Source organism: Myotis yumanensis, unplaced genomic scaffold (assembly GCF_028538775.1).
Source record: "Myotis yumanensis isolate MYYU_CA2020_CCGP unplaced genomic scaffold, mMyoYum1.0.hap1 SCAF_18, whole genome shotgun sequence".
Classification (NCBI taxonomy): domain Eukaryota; kingdom Metazoa; phylum Chordata; class Mammalia; order Chiroptera; family Vespertilionidae; genus Myotis; species Myotis yumanensis.
This window is the reverse complement of record NW_027223769.1, coordinates 12,293,848-12,315,885: the sequence shown is the minus strand read 5'-3', so window position 1 is coordinate 12,315,885 and position 22,038 is coordinate 12,293,848. Positions and strand designations below refer to the sequence as shown.

Genomic DNA, 22,038 nt, shown 5'->3' with positions numbered 1-22,038 from the left:
CCACTCCCACTCAATCACCCAAGAACAAGTGGGGCGGGGGTTGGGGGAGGGAGACAGCAGTTTGCCATGAACCTGCAAACTCTCACACATTTGTATTTTCACAAAATGAGAAAATAACATAAAAGCAAAGGGAGGAAGCCTTGAACTTTAAAAGTTGGGCCAGAAATTGTACAATACAGTTCTAAACCACAATGGTGTCCCAGCGAGAGCCATCCTGTCCAGCGAGGACCTGACTTCCGCGCGGCCGCCCGGGACAGTGGAAGCACCTGTTTGTTTCATCGCTGCTGCTTTGAGGGCTGAGACCAACGTCTTTCCTCCCGGCGTGTTTGTGGTTTCATCGCAATGCGTCAGGCTCGGTGTGCTCCCCAGGAACATCTGTGTCTGGGTTCGGGCCGGTTTTTAAAAAACAACTGATAACAGAGAACATCCACCAGGAGACAAAGGTGTTTGTGCATTCGGAGGACAGACCTATAGCCACACGAAAAATGGGGGGAAAGTACTCCGCCTGTTCTTGGCATTCTTGTTGGCACATGTTATCATCGTTTGGCAAGTGGAACCGAGTTCAAGAGGCCGTGGTCCTTTCTCCCTCCCACAGCTCCTCTGCTCAGCGGGGCTTTGCTCTTCCCAATGCCCCTGGGAAACGGCCCCCAGAGAACTGACATGTGGCTGCTCTGCACCCTCCAACTCACAGACCCCTCCCCCAATGACTGCAATCCCTTCCAGACGCGAGAAGGATGCTCTCACACGCCCCAGGAGGGTGAGCAGGTGCCGCTTTGGGATGGAGTTTGGAAATACATGTCCAGGTTATGGTAGAATACGATTTCTCGTATTGTAAAGTTCAGGTTTTGTGTTTTTGCTTTAAGGCTGTATTTCTTCTTTCATTGAATCGCACACATCAGAGAGGGCAAAAGCAAAATGCTACACAGGCCCCATAATCCAGAGACCTCAAGAGTCTCAACCCCTCACGCGAGCCTCAGTTTCCCCTGAGGACAATTTCATAGAATTTTCGTCGAACTTGTTATAACGACTGAGTGGGAACGCTGTGGTCTCATCCTTGGCCACACGATCCAGTCACTTGGGGAGCTTGGTAAGAACCATTCCCCAGACCCAGGGCAGCACAAGTTTTGGGGAACAGGGCTGGGCCCCCGTGGTTCAGACACACAGTGGGATTGAGGGTTGCCAAATATGCCTGGGAACACTCTGCCCTTGTTTGGCAGAACACAGACGGAGCTCTGTGAACTGTTATTGGTGGTGGCACACCCTGCTGCTCGGTAAACTTAATTATCGATTATAAGTGAGCAGGGACATCAGCTTAGAGTTGAACAAAAATGTGTCTGTTTTGATTGCATTCCTTTTTCAACATCAATTTTGACTCCTGCAAGCCCAGTCCTCTTTCACCCAGCATAACCACCGGACTCAATCCGTTTAAAAGCCAAACAGGTTTTATTTTAAACCATTTTTGTTGAGAGTGAATTGTCTGTGTCTGCCTCAGTAGAGAGTTGACTTCTCTTGGTGGGGCCAGTTCCCTGGCGGCAGTGTGTTTCATCATGTGCTTCGTAGGTAGCTCAGGAACAAGGCAGGTGGCTCTGGTGACATCCCTGATTCTCAGCCCTGGCACCCCTGTCAGTGTGCCCTGGTGCTTACAGTGTCCTGCCTGCTTTACTCCCAGAAGTGCTTGAGCCAACATCCCAGATGACCTGGTATCCTGTCTGCAGAAGTCAGAAACCCGAGCTCTCAAGTGGGTAAGCAAAGTACTTCTTTCAATTGAGGTATAATATACACCCTGTGAAGTGTGAAAAGTGCATGAATATCGAGTGTTCACCTCTGTGGTGCTTTACATACATACAAACCCATGTAACAAATGCCCAGGCTTAGAAAGAGAGCTGTGTTATTTAAATCTGAACTAATTACGCCCGGCCGGCGTGGCTCAGTGGTTGAGCGTTGACCTATGAACTGGTAGGTCACGGTTCGATTCCCCGTCAGGGCACACGCCTGAGGTGAGGGCTTAATCCCCAGTGTGGAGCATACAGTAAGCAACTGATGAATGATTCTCTCTCATCATTGACGTTTCTATCTCTTTCTCCCTCTCCCTTCTTCTCTGAAATCAATTTAAAAATACATAAAAAATAAATAAATTTGAACTAATTAAAATTATGTACAATCAAACGTCAGCTCCTCAATCACACTGACCACATTTCAGGTGCTCAGTGGCCACCTGTGTACACCGGACAGTGCAGCTCTGGATCATGCCAGCCTCACAGAAGGTGCTGTGGGGCAGCGGAGCTCGGGAACACTCAATGCCTACCCACTGTGCCAGGTTTCTTGCACCTTTCCCAACCCGTCCCCTCCCCGTGCTGCGGAAGACACTGGCCTCAGTGCTGCTGCCTGCTGCTTGGCTGACATGGCCGCAGGCTGGTCTTGCATGTCCAGCCCACTGAGTCGAGGCCCAAGATGTTCACACCCTGAGCCCTGGGACCTGTGCGACCTGACCTGGCAGAGGGGCTTTGCAGGTGTGATTCCGTGAGTGACTTTGAGATGACAGAGTGTCCTGGGTGTCTGGCCGGTCCAATGTCATCACAGCGTCCTGGTAAGAGGGAGGGAGGTCATCACGTGAGGTCATCTGTTACAACAGCCAGAGGAAACTCCTTATAGGCTAAAGCCCACTTCACTAGCGACTCAAGAATGGCTACATCTTCTCAAAAGTCAAGAACTATTCTGGGGTCCAAACCAAACTAAAAAATATCTCCTTCCCTCCCGGACACCATACGTCTCTGGCGTTGAAGCAACCCACCCATCCAGAGCCTGCACCCAACTCAACACCCGTGCCTCGACCCACCACCAATGCTCCCAAACTGTCTTGTTTTGTGGTGAAACAAAAATGACTCAGGGCCTTTGTAAACCGACATGAACGCCCGTGGTGCTGCATCTGCACAACGCACTGGAATAGGACGGGTGCTCGCGAGCACTGCACTCCTCCAGCGAAGCACGAACGTAAGGAAGTTGAGGACTGCCATCTGTGTAGTGGGTGCCGGAACACTGAGTAGCTCAAAGCCAGACTCTAAGTTGTTGGAACCATAAGAAGTTCTGTGATTCGGGGTGCGGGTGGCGGGCAATGGAATGTAAATCTCTGCCACGATAAACCACACTCATAACATAGGTCCTCTCTGATTTCAGATGTTATCTGTGGACTGTAATGAGTGTATTTATTCTTTACCTCCCCTGACTGAGATGGAGTGTATCCCTGGCCCATAGTAGACAGAACAGCCTTTGCTTGTCTTCCTGTGCTGTTTCTCACTGTTTATCCGACTGTAAGGTAATGTTCCAAGAGAACCTGATTAGGTGTTTGCAGAGCTGCATCCCTACCAGAGGGGAATGTTTTAAATGTTCCAAAAATAAAAATACTTTTTACCAATTAGGATGTTATTCAGACTTAAAAAGAAAAAGTAAGGACATCCTGACACACACTACGACGTGGATGAACTTGTAGACATTATGCTGAGTAAAATAAGCAGTCACAGAAGGACAAACACTGCGTCATTCCTGTCACATGGATGCCTAGAGCATTCAGCATCGTGGGGACAGGGTTTCAGCTTTACACGGCGAGCAGAGCTATGGTGATGGTTGGCGGTGATAGCTGCACAACATTATGAATGCATTTAATGCCACTGAACTGTACACTTAAAAATGGTTAAGATGACAATTTCATGTGTATTTCACCATAATTAAAAACATAGAGAAACCATCACACCCAGAATGGTGGCATGTCCTGAACAAACAAACACTTTGGAGAAATCTTTGGCTTTGAAGATGGAGGAAGGGGCCTCAAGCCAAGGAACGCAGGCGCCTCGAGAAGCTGCAAAAGGCAAGGAAATGGGTTCTCCCCTGGAGCTTCCAGAGGAACCGCCCAGCCCGCACCTTAAATTTGGACTTCCAGCCTGCAGAACTGTGAGACAGTGCACTTCTGTCGGGTTAGGCCCACAGTTTATGGTTGCTATGGGCTGAATTGTGTCACCCGCCCCGATTCATATGTTGAAGCCTTAGCTTCCAGTATGTCTGTATTGGAGATGGGACTTTTAGAAGATAATTAAGGTTGAACGGGGTCATAAAGGTGGGGTCATAATTCGATAGGATTGGTGGCTTTATAAGAGAGAGAGCGCACTCTGTGTGTGTGTGCGGAGGAAAGGCCCTGTGAGATGGTGCCTCCTGCAAGCCACGGAGAGAGGTCTCACCAGGCCCCGGCAGTGTCGGCACCTCGACCTCGGACTTGCAGTCTCAGAACTGTGGGAAAATATATTTCTGATGTTTAACCCCTCAGTTTGGGGTCATTTGTTATAGGAGCCCCGGGACACTGACACATCGAGACTCTGTTGCCTGGCAACTACGGGGTGGCCATGAGTGTGGAGAAGCAGAGGACACCACCTGGGGAGAGGGCAGCATGGAGCTGAGAGGGGGCTGGGCGGATGACGTCAGTTGGGGGCTTGCTCGGCCCGTGAGGCTGCCGTGACCTGCTGCGAGTCCCATGAGATCCTCCGGGTCCCGGGTATCCATTCCCTTTCTTTGAAGTGATTTTCATTGCAGCTGAAAAGTACATTGACCAAAACAATGATCTGTCTTTCTTTTTAATGTCAGGGCTTGCATACGATCAGACCATGAGACTTGGGAAACAATACTTCCTCTCTTTACAGTCAGTTCAGCCCATTGACTTGGACGTAATGAATTTAGGATCTGGTGCCCCCTTCAGTGGCCTGGAAGGATGCACGGACCTTCCGGTTCATCAGGGGTTGAAGTGGGCGGTAGTTGTTTACCATCGTCTTCTCTTCTTCACCAAGTGCCGTGAACAGGAGCGTGCGAAACGCGGCCAGCTGGAACAGAGAGCCACCAGTCACCTGGGTGCAGGGACAGTGAACAGCTCCCAGGGCCTGTGTAGTCCCCTCCCACCGTGAATCAGGGATGGCCTGTGTGGCCAATACTACATGGCAGAGGTGACTCCTGAGCGATGTCAGGAAAGGCATTGCAGCTTCCACCGGGGTCTCTGGGGACGCCAGCTGCCATGTTGTGAGGACACTGACACAGCCCGTGGAGAGGCCCATGTGGCGTGTATTCTTGCAGGCTACTCGTGTGAGCCACTTTGGGCATGAATCCTCCAGCCCCAGGCGAGCTTCCAGAAGACTGCTGCCCCAGCTGACACCTGGCTGCAACTCCATCAGAGATCCCGGGCAGAACCACCCCAAATTCTGGCCCACAGTAACTCTGAGAGATAATAAATGATTTTTAAAAAATCACTAAGTTTTCAAGCTATTTGTTACACAGCAATAGAGATCTAATGCATAACCTTTGATTTACTTTTCACTCAAGGAACTAAAAGATTATTTTTTATGTATCATCTCATTTGTCCTCAGAATATACTGATGAGCTCTGTGAAAATAACTCACATGTTTAATTAATGCAGGAGTGACATTTTATCTATACAGTGAGCACTTACTGAGCAAGACAGATCTGTGTGGTTGATGAAGCGCCCTGTGGAGTTCTGTGGAGCATGGTGCACACAGTCTCCCAGGCATTCAAGCTCACTGCACGGTTTTTTTTACTTTCTCAGAAATGCAGCCTCTCTCCTCTCCTCCACTTGGCCATCTCCTTCCCACTGCCCCGGGGGTGCACACACACCTCCCACTTCCCCTGGTCAGGGTAAGGGGCTTCTGATCTGTATTTTTGAATAACACCCAACCCTGTTTTCATTTCCCTGCAGACAGCAGTTTGCAGAGACTGATATCATTGTTTTTGCACCACCCTCTCCCTTCCTACCCCTCTCCCACCCTCTCCTGCTACAAACCTGACCCAGAATGGGTGCTTATTACATGTTTGTTGAGTGACAGAGGGGTCTTGGTGATAGCGGTCATTCTTCCACCAAGGCCGTCCTGATGTCTGCAATAGTTCTGGTTTGGGGGTAGGATGGGTGATCTGCAGCCTGCATCTCAAAGTTCAAACTCGCAAGGCAAAGGGCATCATTCCGTGACTTTTAAATAAGAGAATATTTTCAGACGCGTGAGGCTGGAAGTACCTCTAAGAGCGCATCTAGAGCCCTCAGAAAAAGGACAGTTGAACCAGAGCTGATAAATACTGCTGAGATTGATCAGAGGTGTCTGCCTGAGGCAGGGGTGGGACAGTGACACCGTGCCTGCTGTGTAGTTATCATCCCTAAATCTAAACTGCCCTCAGCAGACGGACTTTCTCCTGATTCTAGATTTCCAAAGAAAAAGATACTGCAACTTAAAAAATATATATGTAATATCTACTTATTTTAGAACCATGGAATCTTTAAATAAGGAAAAGGAAGAAAATAAAAACCACTGCAGATCTATGACCCTGGGATAATGAGTAGTAACTTTTTGGTGTGTGTCTATGTGATAAACCGGGTTATTGTTCAGTAAATATTCACTCCCTTCCTCTCTGCCCCACTGACTTTGGCCTTGCCATTGTGACTTGCTTTGGCCAACAGGATGGGAATGGGTGTGATGCCAGCAAAAGCCTTAAATGTGCATGTGTCGTTTGGCTTATTTTGTCATTTACCATGAGAACCAGCCCTTGGTAGTCACTGGTCCAAGGAGCATGAGAGGCACTGGGTCCAACCCAACCACTGACCACCTTCGGTGAAGCCCAGACATCTACAACCTAAAATAGAGCCTCCCTAGCTGACCAGTGATTCTCTCTCATCATTGATGTTTCTCTCTCTCTCTCTCCCTCTCCCTTCTTCTCTGAAATCAATAAAAATATATTTAAAAAGAAAAGAAAATAGAGCCTCCCAAGACAATCAATAAACCCACAAGCAGAAAAAACAAACAAATGTTTGTTATAAGCTACTGAGTTTTGGGGAGGTTTGTTACATAGCATTATTGTAGCAATAGCTGACTAATACAATCCTTCTGGAGTTTTATCTCAGCATATATAGTTATGTAGCTTACTGTTCTATCACCCAAACAGTGGAACAAACTAAAATGTTCTCTTCCTCTACCCTTTCCTCTCCCCACCCCATCTCTGTCTCCCTCACACACTAATATCTCAAGGTCAAAGAATTGTGATTTCAGGAACCTCTGTTTAGTCTCAACAAGCTTGTACTTCAATTGGAACTTTCTTCTGGTGCAGGGACATCCAAAACACACCAAAAGGTAAAACTCCACGGTGCTCACTTACAATATCTTAGTGACACTGCCACACAATTTCGTCAACACAGTCCCACTACACCAGCGGCAGGCGCAGCTCACCTGGTCCGCGGCCACTTCAATGGGCTTCTTCTGGATGATCCAGGTGACAGACTCGGTCAGTGGGGGAGTGGTAAGGGAGCCCGGGTAGGTCCAGTAATCCCGGCAGGTGGGCAGCAGGCAGGAGGGCTCGAAGGGGCCCATGGCCACCCGTGCGTCCTGAGAGACAGAGGCCACAGGCTGCATCAGGCGGAGATGGGAGGGGCAGAGGCTCAGGGAGGAAGGCAGCGGCTCTATCTTCCTCTCAGAGATGTGGCTTCGCATGGCTAGGAGGGAAGTGTGTTCCCCGAGATAAAGGCTGTGAGGCCGCGGTTGTCACATTTGGAAGCAGTGACAAGAACATATGACCCTTGTCGCAGAGCATGAATCCTCACCCAATGCTTATATATTTCCTTTTAAAGTTATCTATTTTCCCATGCCCAGGTTGTGAAAATATTATACTTTAAAAAATGTGGTAAAATAACATGCATAACATAAAATTTACCATTTTCACCGTTTTTAAGTCCTGTGGCAGTAAGTGCATCCACACTGCTGTGCAACCATCACCCCCATCCATCTCCTGGACTTTCTCATCTTCCCAAACTGGAACACCTTCCCCATTAAACACTAACTCCCCGTTCCCCCCTCCCAGTCCCTGGCACCCACCATCCCACGTTCTGTCCCTAGGAATCTGACTCCTCTAGGGATCTTGTATGAGGGGAATAATCCTGCACTATTTGTCCTTTTGTTATTGGCTTATCTCACTCAGCAAAAGGTCCTCAAGGTACATGCATGTTGTAGCATGTGTCAGGATTCACCCCTTCTTAAGACCGACTAGTACACCACACTGCGTTTATCCATTCATTCGACAGTGGACACTTGGAGAGCTGCCACTCCTTGGCTACTGTGAGTAATGTCGCCGTGAACATGAACATACCACTATCCCTTTAAGACTCGGCTTTCAATTATGTTGCATATTACCCAGAAATGGAAATGCCAGATCCTATGGGAATTCTGAGTTTAGTTTTTTGAGGAACTATCACACTGTTTCCACAGTGGCTGCCCCTTAAGACAGCTGAACTTCTTTCTAAAGCAGCCGTCCCTGAGTGTCAGGGCCGCGGTGATGACATACACTCAGGAGGGCACCCTGCGGGGAGCATATGCCAGAATTTTCCTTCTCACCGGGAACAGGCGGGATTGGTGGACATGGACAGCTGTTCTTGACCATGGTGTCCCCAGATTTCTGCGTTGCTCCCACAAGGAACTCCCATCAGCATGTCCTGCTTGGGAGCCCCGTGTTCAAAACTCACAGTTTGCTCGCTTCCTGTGCTTTATAAAAGGATAAGGAGAAACCTGCCTCTCTGCATTCCAGGGGACACCGATGGGATGTCACAGTTGATCTATTCATTCATTCGTTCATTCACTCATTCACAGCTTTGCATTCAGCACTCACGGTAAACCCAATGCTATCTTAGGCTCTGGGGTACAAAACCACCCACCTTCATGGAGCTCACCCTTTACCAGAGGAAAGCAGACAGTACCTCAAATAATAAGTAGATTTCTAGCATTTGCACAGTGATGGAGGAAAATAAAGTAGGGAGTCGGGGTGGGGGGTGGGTAAGAAGGATGGTCTCTGGGAAGGTGACATTTGGGCAAAGACATGCAGGTTCCGGGGGTGGACACAGGCAGTGCCAAGGCCCTGAGGTAGGGTGCGGCCTGATGGGCTAGAGCAGTGGTTCTCAACCTTGGCTGCACATTAGAGTCACCAGGGAATCTTTTTAAAATCCTGATTTCTGGGCCTCATCCTCTGGAAATTCTGTTTCTTTGTTATGAGGTGGGGCCACAACATTAGTAACAAAGAAACAGAATTTCTGGAGGATGAGGCCCAGAAATCAGGATTTAAAAAGACTCCCAGGTGATTCTAATGTGCAGCCAAGGTGGAGAACCACTGGGCTAGAGGAACAGCAAGACCACGTTGCTGGAATGAGTAAATGACACACAAAGGCAGTAAAAAGAGACAGGGTGGGGGTCCTACAGAGGGGGACACCCCTGCTTCTGTCCAGCTGAGCCCATGGAGAAAATCGACCAGCACAGGCAGGAGAAGGGGCGCTACCTGGACGCTGCTCAGCATGGCGCCTGGGGTGGAAAGAGGAAGGAGGGCCTCTGCCAGTGTCTGCCTCCTTGTAAGGCAGAGGCATCCGACAGGCTTTTACTCAGAGAGGAAGTGATCCCTCGGGTCCCTCAGGTTAACGGCCCAGGATGGTGGGCTCCACCCTTTATGAATCGAGTGAGACTGAGAGGTAGGGATAGGCCCGCACGCAACGTAGCACATCCGGCCTCAACACCGGGCTGGGCACTAGGGAGGATTTACGCACGAAGCAGACACCCTCTCATTCCCAAAGAAGAAGGCCTCCCTGAGCATCGAATCCTTCCACCCAGCCATCAAAGGCACAGGCACGGGGCCCAGACAACCTGGCTTGTACCCTGGTTGCTGGCATTCATTCATCAGAAGTGAAGAGAGGTTGGTTAAGCTGCCCACAAGAAGGAAATTGGGCCCTGGCCAGTTTGTCTCAGTGGATAGGGCCTCGGCCTGCAGACCAAAGGGTCGATTCCAGTCAAGGGCACGTACCTCGGTTGCAGGCTCCATCACCAGCATCCCTGGTCAGTGCGTGTGCGGGAGGCAACCAATTGATGTGTCTCTCTCACATCGATGTTTCTCTCTCTGTTTCTCCCTCTCCCTTCCACCCTCTCTAAATATCAATGGAAAAATATCCTTGGGTGAGGATTTAAAAAAAAAAAAGGAAGTTGGTTCACACCAATGGGCAATTATGAGGCGCCTTGCGTGAGCAGGTGTTGTTCCCCTGTGTGATTAATTACCTAGGAATGTCTTCAGGACAGCATGATTGAAATGTAATTCACATAGTGTAGAACTCACTGCTGTAAAGTGCCCAGATCTATGGCTTTTAGGATATTCACAGACAGAGATGTGCAACCATCATCACAGTCAAGTTAGAACATTTTCACCTCAAAAGAAAGAACCCCAGTGAACCCTGTGGCTGTCACCTCCCTCACCGCTCCACCCTGCCGCCCCCTGCCACAGGCCCCATCTGCTTTCAGTCCACATGCACTTGCCTACATGGACATTTCCTACAAATGGAATCACACAACATGCGGACTTGTGTGTCCAGCTTCTCTCAGCTTAATACCATCAAGGCCCCTCCCGGCTGCTGTGTGTTGGTTGGTGCTTCTCTCCTTTTCATGCCAAATGACATTCCATTGTTTGGTCTGCGTAACTCTTGAAGGAAACAGGTCACAGAGGTCGTGGGACAAAAGGCAAAACGTACCAGTGGGTTTGTGGCGACAGATACATCCCCTCCTGCTCCCCTTGTCCAGCCCCAAAGGCTGCCAGGCACCTTCTGAGACCATTACCTTGAATTTTTAGAATCACCCTTTAAGGGGTATGTTTGTGTTATTGATGAAGAAAGTAAACAGATATAAGTGACTCTCCCAGAACCACACAGTTAGACAGTGGCCGGATCCAGATGCTGGGAGGTCTTCCCTAACCCCCTCGGGACTGCAGGGTGGGTGTGAGGCAGCGGGTCACACGGAGGAGCAGCTGGTGGGCTGCTACCACCCACTGCCAGGCACTTGCCCATTACAATTTTGAGAGGACATCTATGTATTTCTAGTGATGTCCTCAGGAGCTCTGTGTCCTGCCTCTCAAGCACATTAGGGTTCAGAAAACTGTTCCCCCTCAGAGCCCCTAAAGCGAGCTAAGGCCCCTTCCCTCTGTGTCTGTCAGCCCCGCTGGCTAGAGGATTAGCTGGGAACACACGCGGGTTTGCACCAGCGTGCAGCATGAATACGGACAAACCGGCTCCTGGTGGTGGGCGCCCACTCAAAAGTCTTCCCGTTCTCTCTTCTAACATGCACATCCCACTTGGGAAAGAGGGAAGGTAGTGGACAAAGGAGGCTCCATTCGGTACAACGTGGGAGAATAAAATGGGAGGAAAGGCAAAACCATAGGGTTTGGAACAAATCAGTGGTCGCCCAGGCTTGGGGGCAGGGGCATGACTGTGCTAGGGCCACAGGATGGGATGTGCCGGGCGGGAACGGTTTTGTGTGGGCCTGGCTGGGTGACTCCACTAATATCTCAAGACCGGTAGAATGTACACCACAAAGATGACTCTTAACACCGCAAAATTTAAAATCGGCCAGAACCCAGGAGGGAGTGCAGGCTGTGACAAATGACTGATGGACGACACCTCCCACCCATGGCGCACGGCTCCTGCTCACCGGGGCTGGGCCTTTCACCTCTAAGATTCTCTTGTGCTTCAGGTGAGGAAGCTGAGGCCCAGAGATGATCCTCAGGACCAGAATGAGCCCAGGCAGCGTCTCCTGTCACCGCACATCAGACACCATTCCTCCCTGGTGGTTGGCCCAGGAGACCCTGAGTTAGCTCATGTGAGTGTGTGTGTGTGGGGGGGGGGGGGGGGGAGGGGGAGAACTCTCCAGAGGGAAACACCCCCTGAGCAAACAGGACCTCACAGCCAGCTCCTTTCTTTCCCTCCGGGAGGCGGAGGCCACCCCATGTAGGCGGTGGATGCTGGTGGGGAAAACATCCCAGGTTTACTCTGGCCAGAGACCAGCGAGGAAGAGGATGCTCTGAGCACCTTGTCCTTGTGGAGTTCCTGAGCTGGCAGCCATGGCGGCGGGGGGTGGGGAGGGTGATCTGGGCTCGGTCCCAGGGGCCCCACGCAGAGGCCCACATCAAGGGGAAGGCACCACACAGATCAAAGGGCCCCCGTGAGCCAGCCAAGGAAGGGCTGACCCCAGCCTTCCTGTGGGCCGTGCTCACCATTGTTAAGGCAGGTGGGAGCCCCATCCGTCCAAGGACCACGTTCAAGGACCACAACGACTCCTTCCCTCTCAGAATGCTTTTGTTTGGTCCCGAAAAAATAAACTGCATTTCTTTGGAATGTCCACTTCTCCATCAAAGTCCTGTCTTAGCCGATGTTGGAGAAAAGCGACATTGTTGGCCCTGTTATCTTTCAGAGTCGTGCTTAACGCGACAAGGTGTCCAAGGGGAGCTGAGCCAAGATGCGCTCTGCCTCCCACGCTTGGTGGGTTGTGGGGTTTTCCCTCTTCCCATGGTCTCCATGCTCTCAGGGATGGGTGGTCCTGTGTCTCCCCAGAAGAGTGCCAGGTGGCACTTGGGTAGGTACTCTTAAAGGTTAATAGTATTTATTTCCATCAGCTTTAAAACAGACGATAGCATTAATGGATGTCATTGCTCGGGACAGGACCAGTGCAGGGCGACATGGCAAAAATCTTCAAGATGCTGCCTGAATGACTGAATTTGGGGGGAAACTCAAATCGAGTCCCACACCCCATTTATACTGAGATGACAGGGGCCCCGGAACAGCAGTGACACAGTGACAGCAGAGCGTGGGCCAGCGCGCGACACACCTGGAGTCAGCCCCAGCGAGCTCCTTTTCAGGATGGGACTCAGACCCCCTCGGCACGCGCACCAGCTGGCCGTCTTCCCCTTGCAAAAGAGCCAGTGCTCTGCCCAGCCGTGCTTCTCCGAGGACGCTGACTCTGATATGTGCGGCTTACCTTATGCTTTATTTCTGGCAAGACGTCCACCAGCGTCTGCAGTGCCTCGTGGTGGGACCCCAGCTGCGTGGCACAGACACAACATGTTCATTCGAAAAGGCAGCGGGCAGGGTGGCAAGCGCACCTCATCCTACGGGGACTGTTCAAAAAGCAGCCCCATGGCCGCACACCACTTCTTCACCAGGAGGGCGGCGCCCCAGCCCAGCGAGAGGTTACCTTTAAAAACACGCCTATGACAGCCAAGCCGTTCTCTCCCATTACAGCTTCTTTGTAGTTTGGGTATTTCACAGCATTCCAGTGAACTAAATGCAGCTGAAACACAGGAGGGAGAGACCTTGTACCCATCACGATGAAGAAATGACACCGTTGCCCCCCTGCTGTGTGGCAGACCTATGTGTCCATTCAATGATTTTAATGAATTCAGCCTGAGCAGCCGGGGTAAGGAACGCGGGCGCCACCAGCATGCTTGGAGCCCCACGTGGCTGATAGAATCACAGACCGTAAGGGCCTTTGAGTTTTTGGTGGGAGAGAAAGAAGCTCGTTTTAACTTTATAAAATAGAAATGGGGGTTGGAGAGAGTGGATTATTTGCTATTTTTCATATTTTTTCAGATATCCTTGAAAGTGTTTGCCAGATCAAATGCAGGACTCCCAAACTTTGAATTTCACGTAAACAACAAACAATTTTAATGCCCCCAATATTGCATTTTTCTCTCCGTTTGTCGCTCTCGCTTGAACTTCTTGTGTCCTTATTTCACACCCTTCCTTCTGGCCTCAGGACTGGCCAGATGACAAGGGTTTAAATCAGGGGCAGGGGACCGGCTTGGGAAATAGGCTTTCCTGGGTCACTGGCCAGCAGGAGGAACCCCTGGGCTGGCTCGGGGTTCTCTGTGATGAGAGCGCACGGTGCTGCCCACGCCGGGTCTGGCTCAGAACGTGGATGGGGCCTGGGTGTCCTTACAGATTTCCTTCTACAGGAATGAGCTGTGGTGAGGTCTTTCTGAATGGAGACCCGAACCCCGAGGCAGCAAGCCCTCCCCAGGCACTGCTGGATTCCAAGGCCCTGGGTCCTCTGCCCGGGTCCACGTGTGCTCCAGGTGGCACCTCACTCCCAGGTCCCAGTGTTCCCAGCCATGTGCACTGGGGACCATGGGGGTGGCGAGGCCTCCCCTGCTTCTCTGTAGCTTACCTGGAACCCCCACCTGCTGTCCTATTGCAATCTGCCAGAAACAGAGACAGCTGGCCCACAGCCCTGACTGCAGCCGCCTGCCTTCAGAGACGCCACCTTTGGAGCTGGCTTTGCCCTCCACCCCCCACCGGAAACGGCACTTTACAGCATGCGTGGGTCCCATCACTGATCTCGCCTCCATGCTAATAAATTACAAAAAGCTCCTCTGTTAAAATATCTGTAAACATTAAAAACCGTGGTGCGGATACACAGTTTGTGTTGTCAAATGAAAGGGAGCATGTTGCAAGCCGCTGCTCTTTCATTTTTGTCACGTTTGTAAACGTGTGTAATTATATCAATAGATGTAATCGCCTCTTTATAAACTGTCCCCAGAGATCACGCCTGGGTGTGTGGTTACTGGTCATTTTTATTTTGGGGGCTGGCTGGACTCTAGTTTTAACTATAGTATTACTCCCATAACAATGGCAACAGAAAGTTGAAACAAAAACAGCTCGTAACTTGAAATGCATCCGAAAGGCAGGTGGTTGGTGGGTGGATAAAGGGATGGGTGGGTGGACAGACGTGTGACAAAGTGAATATGGCAAAACATTAATCTTAGAATCTTAGTGGCAGACTCACGGGTTCTCAGTGTACAGTTCTTTCCATTTTTTGGTTTGTTGGAAAAATTTCATAATAAAATATTGGGGGAAATCTATACATTACCACTTATCACCACACCATAACTACAAAACCCAGTTCCTAGCATTAATCTCTGCTCATTTTTTCCCTGACTCCCATTTTATTTTAATGTTTCAGAGGTCACTTTGTTTTAGGATGATCTCTATTGTAAAGATTTTCAGATTCTCGATAGGTGGCCTCACACCCTGAAGGACAGGAAGGTGGGAGTCGGAAGTGGACCAGCAAGCGTCTTCTGTTAAATGAAGGTGCTAAAAACACCCTCCCTTCAGGATGGTTGTGTGATTGAACGGGTGGGGTGGCCGACTGTTCTGGTTGGAGCACGGAGAGGCCCACATCCCAGGAAACCCTCCGTTTCTGGGCCACTGGGATGGTTGGCCACCCTACAACGGAGCCCGGCATTAGAAAGGGTCCACATATGGGCCGCTCGGACATCTACACACCTCTGCCGGGTACACGTGGTCCTCCACCGTGTGCTCGGAGCCCCACTCGTTCACTGCTCCCCAGTGGAAATGGAACTGCTTCAGGCGGTAGTGGTTTTCCAAGGGGCCACCGCTGATTCCTGAAAAATGAAACCCGTGTGTGTTAGTTTGTCTGTTCTTTGGATTGAAGCCGCCTGATCTCACTTATGACTGATGTCTTGCTGAAATGACAAACTGGAAGGTGGGCCCCATGTCCCAGTTACCCGGCCCCAGGCGGGCCCACATCATGCTCACAGTAATGGTGCAGATTCCAGTGCTGCCACCAGGTGGCGGTAGGGCCTCAATCCCTCCCCTCAGCAATGAAGCAAAGAAAAACCATTTGAGATGTATGCCTGTCCTATAAGATTTCCAGGCTTCCTTAACTAAGAAAAAAATATATGTCTCTTGAATGAAAAAAGGCTTAAATCCTATCACCAAATAATTTCATAAACTAATACGTTAAGAGCAATATTTTAAACAAATTCTGAGCTACAACATGCTACCTTTTCCACCAGCTCTGGTCTTGATGCAGCTCTAGCTCAGTCTAGTCCCACTACATGACCAGGTTTTATAGGAACACTCCTTTCTAAGTCACTCTAAATACTTGGCGGAGCCTCCCAAGAGCTGTTAGCCTGATGCACTCGGGCTCAGACCTGAGCATCTGCCAAGGAGGAGTCTGGCTCTCAACTGTGGAATTGTGGGTGCCATCCAGGGGCTCAGGGTTAGGGCAGGGACTCCGCATTTTAACTGTCTCCTGGGTGGCTCCGATGTACATGGCTTGGCCTGCCCCTCGCTGCACTTTGCTAATAGATTTCCAGGAACAAATGCAATGGTAACTGTTGGGCATCTCACTTTTGGTTGAAGTGAGCTTGTGCTACTGGGGTGGGTGGGACAAGTCTGGAAGACATGGCAGAGCGGTGGAGTGAATTCCAGGGGCCTTGCTTGCATCAACCCCTGTACATGTCAAATACTACTGGCTAGTGGCGTTTTCTGTTTGGTCTTTACCATAAAAAGTATTTGTAGCAGGAAACACTGAACTATAAACAAGAAAACACGTTCAGCTCATGATTCTGCTCCCAATCGAGTTGTAAAGCTTCCCGCCATCTTTCTTAACTCCAGATGAGGGTGTTGGTCAAGGTCATTAGGGTCTCGTCCAATCATAAAGTTCTATGGTTCATGAGGTAATCTTCTACTCTCCTTAACACACACACACACACACACGAATTACACCCCTGTTTTTAAAAACAGGCAGAAATATCTCTTTCTCTACCAAGTATATAAGAACATTTTATCCCTGGCCAGGTGGCTCAGTTGCCTGGAGTATCTTCCTGTTCATCAAAAGGTTGTGGGTTCAATTCCCGGTCAGGGCGCATACCTAGGTTGTGAATTAGATCTCCAGCTGGGGTGTTTCCAGGAGGCAACTGATCTCTCTTTCTCTCTCTCCCCTCCCCCCTTTTCTCCCTCAAATCAATAAAACATATCCTTGGGTGAGATAAAGAAAAGCAAGACCCCACATTTCAAATCATAAAGTCTGAATCCATCGGTGGCCAAGAGAACTGTGATGTGAAGGAGGAGAGCCTCTGAGGTGATTCAAACTGCAAGGCTTTAATGGAGATGTTCGCGGTTAGAAATATAAGAGGGGTGATTGTTTTCCTTTGAGGGGGTGAGGATGCTCGCGCAGACTGGCCTTTGTAGTTTTATGTTGCATTTTAATTTATGGTGAGTAGTTAAATAGGTTGTGAGAAATCCCTGAGGTGCAGCAATTGGAGCTAGGATTCGAACCCAGGCCTGATGCCAAAATGTGCGCCTTTGCCCTTTAACCTTCAAAGTACAAAATGTAATCTAAGGAGTTACAGAACCATGAAGGCACGCAGAGGTCATCTTTGTGCACTTCTGCCTGGCGCCTTGTATCTGTGGTGTAAAGGGAGTTTGTAGCATTGGGCAGCCGGAGACCACATGCAACCAAAGTACATCGCTAGTGACCGAGAGGTGAGCCTGTCACCTGACGAAACATCCTCCAGGAGGTACCCTGGGACTGAGAGACCGAGACTGGTCATGTGCTCATGCACTCAGAAGGTAACCACGGGGATACAACGCACATCTGTATCATCTTTTCCAGAACATAAGTGCAGAAGGCAGGAATGATGGGTGTTTCAGCTAAGGGGACAAATTGAATGGGACACAAACTGGTGAAGAGTTAGAAGGCTGTGAGCTAAGTACCATCCACTTGATTCCCAGGACTGGGGCCATTTCTGTCTTGCTCATCATTGTATTCTCAGCACTTAGTCCAGGATACATCCATTGGAGGCACCTGGTGGGTGAATGAGTAGAATTACTCAGCTCATTGATTGGTTCAGTCAGTCACTCAGTAAGCAGATCTGTGTATTACAGCAGAATTCAGCCTTTCCCACGGTAGCTCGGGAACTGCCTAAGATTCCTAGGGAATTCCACCAAACACTATAATTATTTCAAGAGCTGGATTTGCAGCTTAGCTCTAACTTGCTGTGTGACCTTGAGCAAGTTGCTCAGCCTTTCTGAGCCCAGCCTCCCCACCTGTGAAATGAGGAGTGTTGGCAGGATAAATGGAGATAATGGCAGGGAGATCACTTTGTAAAGTGTTGTCAGATGACGATGATGATGATGCCGGTGACTAAATGTCATGTAACCTTTCAGGGACGCAGCTCCTTCATCTATTAAAAAAGAAGTACTACCTACATGGTTCCTGTGGTCCCTTCCAGCTCAAGCATCTTAGACTGCTACGTAGGTCCATAGGTGAGGTCTCCAAAAAGAAAGATACCAACTGCATGAGGCATACATTCACCGCTAGCTGGAAGTCTGCCAGATCCCCGCCAAAAATAACCTTTAGCAAAGTCACTCCCCACTGCTGCCGGCCACAGAGAGCCAGAACCAGAGACCGCTGGGATGGGCGGGGACCGTGAGCACAGAGCGTGGCTCCTTCCTCTGTAAGGTGAGGAGGTGCAGGGGTCAGGAGACTTTCCCAAGTTCACACCCTGAGCAGGACTGGAGCCCATGACCACACTCCACTCCCACATCAAACTGCCCCAGGACCCTTGACCGAAGCAGCCTCCCACCAGTCAGACTCCCGCCTGTCTGCCCCTGCTCTTCTTTGCTTTATTGCTGCGGGTAGCCCGAACATAAATGGAAGTCTGTTCTTTGAAATCCCGGGGCTCTCCCACTGCAGGGAAGAATGTCCCTTTTCAGTGGGGCCTCCAGAGTATAGGTCTCCTCCCGTTCAAGCTGATTCTGGTCATTTGTATATGAACCAGGGACTTGCTGGAAACCTGGGCTGGGACCCAGCAAACCCAGAACCGACACCCCAAAAGCCTGCTGCCCCTCGCTAGCCTGTCATGTGCAAATGTAAATAAGGAGATAAGCTTTTCTAGGAGGGTGGCGAGGAGGAAGAGGTCTGGGGCGGGCAGGCGGGGCTAGGCTGTAACATGGGCTGGGCTGGAGCGCCCCCATGTGGCCGATGGGTGGAGACACACCGGGATCTGCCATTTTGAGGGTTGCAGCCTCACTCTTTCAAATGCATTTTCGAAGAGAAAAAGAGGGCGTCAGAAAGCGCGTTATCAGGACGGTCAGCAGACATGGACCACAGAGAAGAATCTCACTGTAATAATGTCTCTTAACTTAGACCCGACCCGCAAAGACAGCCCACTAGCAAAGTGCTTGTGTATTTATTTAAAAACTGGGAAATCGGCCGAAACCGGTTTGGCTCAGTGGATAGAGCGTAGGCCTGCGGACTGAAAGGTCCCAGGTTCGATTCCGGTCAAGGGCATGTACCTGGGTTGCGGACACATCCCCAGTGGGAGATGTGCAGGAGGCAGCTGATCGATGTTTCTCTCTCATCGATGTTTCTAACTCTCTATCCCTCTCCCTTCTTCTCTGTAAGAAATCAATAAAATATAAAAACAACAACAACAACAACAAAAAACACACTGGGAAATCGTATTTTGTCTCCCTTTCTGTGGGAGCAGGATCTGGAGTCAGATGCCCGCACCATCTCTTCCAAGCTGAGTGATCTTGGTCCAGTTACTGAATTGCTCCCGACCTCAGTTTCCCCATCTGTAATATGGGGATGACCCTAGTACTTACTCGGAGGGACACTGCAAGAATTAAGTGATGCAGTAAATACAAAGGTCTTAGCACGATGCCTGGCAATTTGGAAGCGCTCAAAGACAAAACCCAGCAGCCATCGACATATCTCTGTCTGGGATGAAATAGCCGATTAAAGAGGAAAGGCTCTCATTGCTCAGGGTCTCCTGTGTCCTGGGTGCTGTGCGGGCAGCGTCCGCAGCTTGTGTACCGTCAGCACCTGAGGGGCAGTGAGTGCATGCTGGAAGCTACCACCTAACAAGCCGGCATTTATCGAGCACCTGCTCCTGCTGGGCATTGTGCAAAGCGCTTCAGCTTCCCCCAGGGAATGTGGGGCCTCCTCGCAGCAGGTACTAGTAGCTCATTTTTGAGATGAGGAAACTGACTCAGGAGTTAAGGCACCTGCCCCAGGTCACCCAGTGGCCTCACCCCAGGCCTGCTTGAAGGTTCAGACCATCAGCTCGCGTAGCAGGGTTCAAGCCAAACTCTGCGGTTTTTCTGGCCAGAAAGTGAGGAGCCCGATTTCAGATTGCAGCCCTGGATTTAAAAAATCTCAGCGTGACTTTTCATAGTGACAACACTGTGTCAAAAAATATCCCTTCAATAAAACATTTTAAAAAGGCAAGCCCAGCCCTGACCGGTTTGGCTCAGTGGATAGAGCGTCAGCCTGCAGACTCAAGGGTCCCGGGTTCGATTCCAGTCAAGGGCATGTACCTTGGTTGCGGGCACATACCCAGTGGGGAGTGTGCAGGAGGCAGCTGATTGATGTTTCTCTCTCATCCATGTTTCTAACTCTCTATCCCTCTCCCTTCCTCTCTGTAAAAAGTCAATAAAAAAATTTTTTTTTAAAAAAAGGCAAGCCCAGGACAGAAAGGGGCCTTTAGCTTCCCAGCCCCCAGCCCCCAGGCTCTGCCATCGACAGGTTCTGTCCACAGAGAGGAGGCTGTGCATCACCACAGACTTCTCCACGAGCAGGTGCTGTATCCGTGACTGCCAGACCCTTCAAACCCCCCGAGGACAGATGACGTTGGAGGGTGATCCCTGCTGCCCGTGGCTGGTCCCAGACACGACTGTCTCTGTGCTTACAACAGCGGCAGTTAGTAGCCACCTATTTGTAGTTCGGTGGTTTTCCTAGGATGAGCAGGCTTTTGCTGGGCACGGCTGTTTTAAGGCTTAAAATAAATGTAAGAGACGTTTGAGATATTCAAATTGGTCAAAACGGCAACTAACACGACATCACCGAGGAGCAGCCGGTCCTTGGTGCCACGCTGGGGTTTAACCAATATTCTGAAGCTGTAAAGTTCAAGGTCAAAGGTTTTCCGTGTGTTCTCCAGACCAGGAAGCTCTCTGTAACGCCCCCCCAACCCCCCCCCCCCCCCAGGCAAGTGGGAGCCACAGCAGGCACCAGCACACTGTCAGTGTGGGGGTCACAACCCGACCCCAGAACCCCGGAATGAGGGAATCCAGATCACTCCCTGGGAGTTAAACTCAGAGATCACCACCTATCGGCTCCGGTTTTAAAGTCATACAAACTTGAGCTCACAGCCGGTTTCACACAGTGCAGCTCTGCGTGGGTTGTTTTCTCTTTCTGTGTCTCAGATTTGGCACTTTTAAAAGATAATGACACTAGCCCTAGCCGGTTTGGCTCAGTGGATAGAGTGTCGGCCTGTGGACTCAAGGGTCCCAGGTTCGATTCCAGTCAGGGGCACATGCCCAGGTTGCGGGCTCAGTCCCCAGTAGGGGGAGTGCAGGAGGCAGCTGATCAATGATTCCCTCTCATCATTGATGTTTCTATCTCTCTCTTCCTCTCCCTCTCTGAAATCAATAAAAAATATATTTAAAAAAAGAAAGAAAAAAGATAATGACACTAGTTCATCAGAACATCGGAGGAACTAATACAGTGATGCTGACAAAACACTCCCCAGCACAGCCCCCAACACCAGCAGGTCTCAACTGGCAGCAGCACTTCCTGTTATTATTACTGGTATTATTGTTCTTATTAAAATGCTCATCACCATCATCATCAAAGCAGAGATTTTCAGTCACCTGAAATAGCCACTATTTCTCCCAAGATAGGACCTTCCCATAAAGACACTGAAGAATAAACATTATCTTAAGAGATTGTCTTTTAGAAGGGGCTCAGCCCTAACCGGTTTGGCTCTGTGGATAGAGCGTCAGCCTGCGGACTCAAGGGTCCCAGGTTCGATTCCGGTCAAGGGCTTGTACCTTGGTTGCGGGCACATCCCCAGTAGGGAGTGTGCAGGAGGCAGTTGATTGGTGTTTCTCTCTCATTGATGTTTCTAACACTCTATCCCTCTCCCTTTCTCTCTGTTAAAAATCAATAAAATATATTTTTTAAAAATAGAAGGGGCTCAGCCAGCCACAGATGCATAAAAGAGGAAAAATCATTCATTCATTCATTCAACAAATATTCACTGAGCTCCTACAGTGTGCCACAGCCTATGCTGAGTACTGGGGAATCTCCAGAGGATTATACAGATGCCATCCTGACCCCCGGGAGCTGGGAATCAAGAGAGGCAGGCAGACAGCGAACGAGGATGAGCAGGTCTGCATGTTGTGATAGGCACAGATTCAGTGCTTTGGGGGGACCTAAACTGGAGGGAGAGGGAGTAAGCCACCAGGACGGCACGGATGGATGGTTGGAGTGTCCGGGGAGGAGGGAGCAGTGCAAATGGGGTGGGGGGCAAAGGGGTAGGCGCTGGCAGTGGCTAAGTAGGGGAGCC

The 22,038-nt window shown here is 50.1% G+C and overlaps 1 protein-coding gene across 1 annotated transcript in view; it reads right to left on the bottom strand.

Annotated features, from left to right (window-relative positions):
• Nucleotides 1-4,601: 4,601 nt before the first annotated feature.
• CA5A (carbonic anhydrase 5A) overlaps nucleotides 4,602-22,038 on the bottom strand; it is a 31,201-nt gene continuing 13,764 nt past the window's right edge. Inside the window, exons 3-7 of the mRNA XM_070397768.1 lie at nucleotides 15,161-15,279; nucleotides 13,071-13,166; nucleotides 12,855-12,917; nucleotides 7,260-7,415; nucleotides 4,602-4,862 (exon numbers count right to left, since the gene is read on the bottom strand). Of these exons, the coding sequence (XP_070253869.1) occupies nucleotides 4,719-4,862; nucleotides 7,260-7,415; nucleotides 12,855-12,917; nucleotides 13,071-13,166; nucleotides 15,161-15,279 (578 nt within the window). The 3' untranslated portion in view covers nucleotides 4,602-4,718. The remainder of the gene's footprint in view (nucleotides 4,863-7,259; nucleotides 7,416-12,854; nucleotides 12,918-13,070; nucleotides 13,167-15,160; nucleotides 15,280-22,038) is intronic.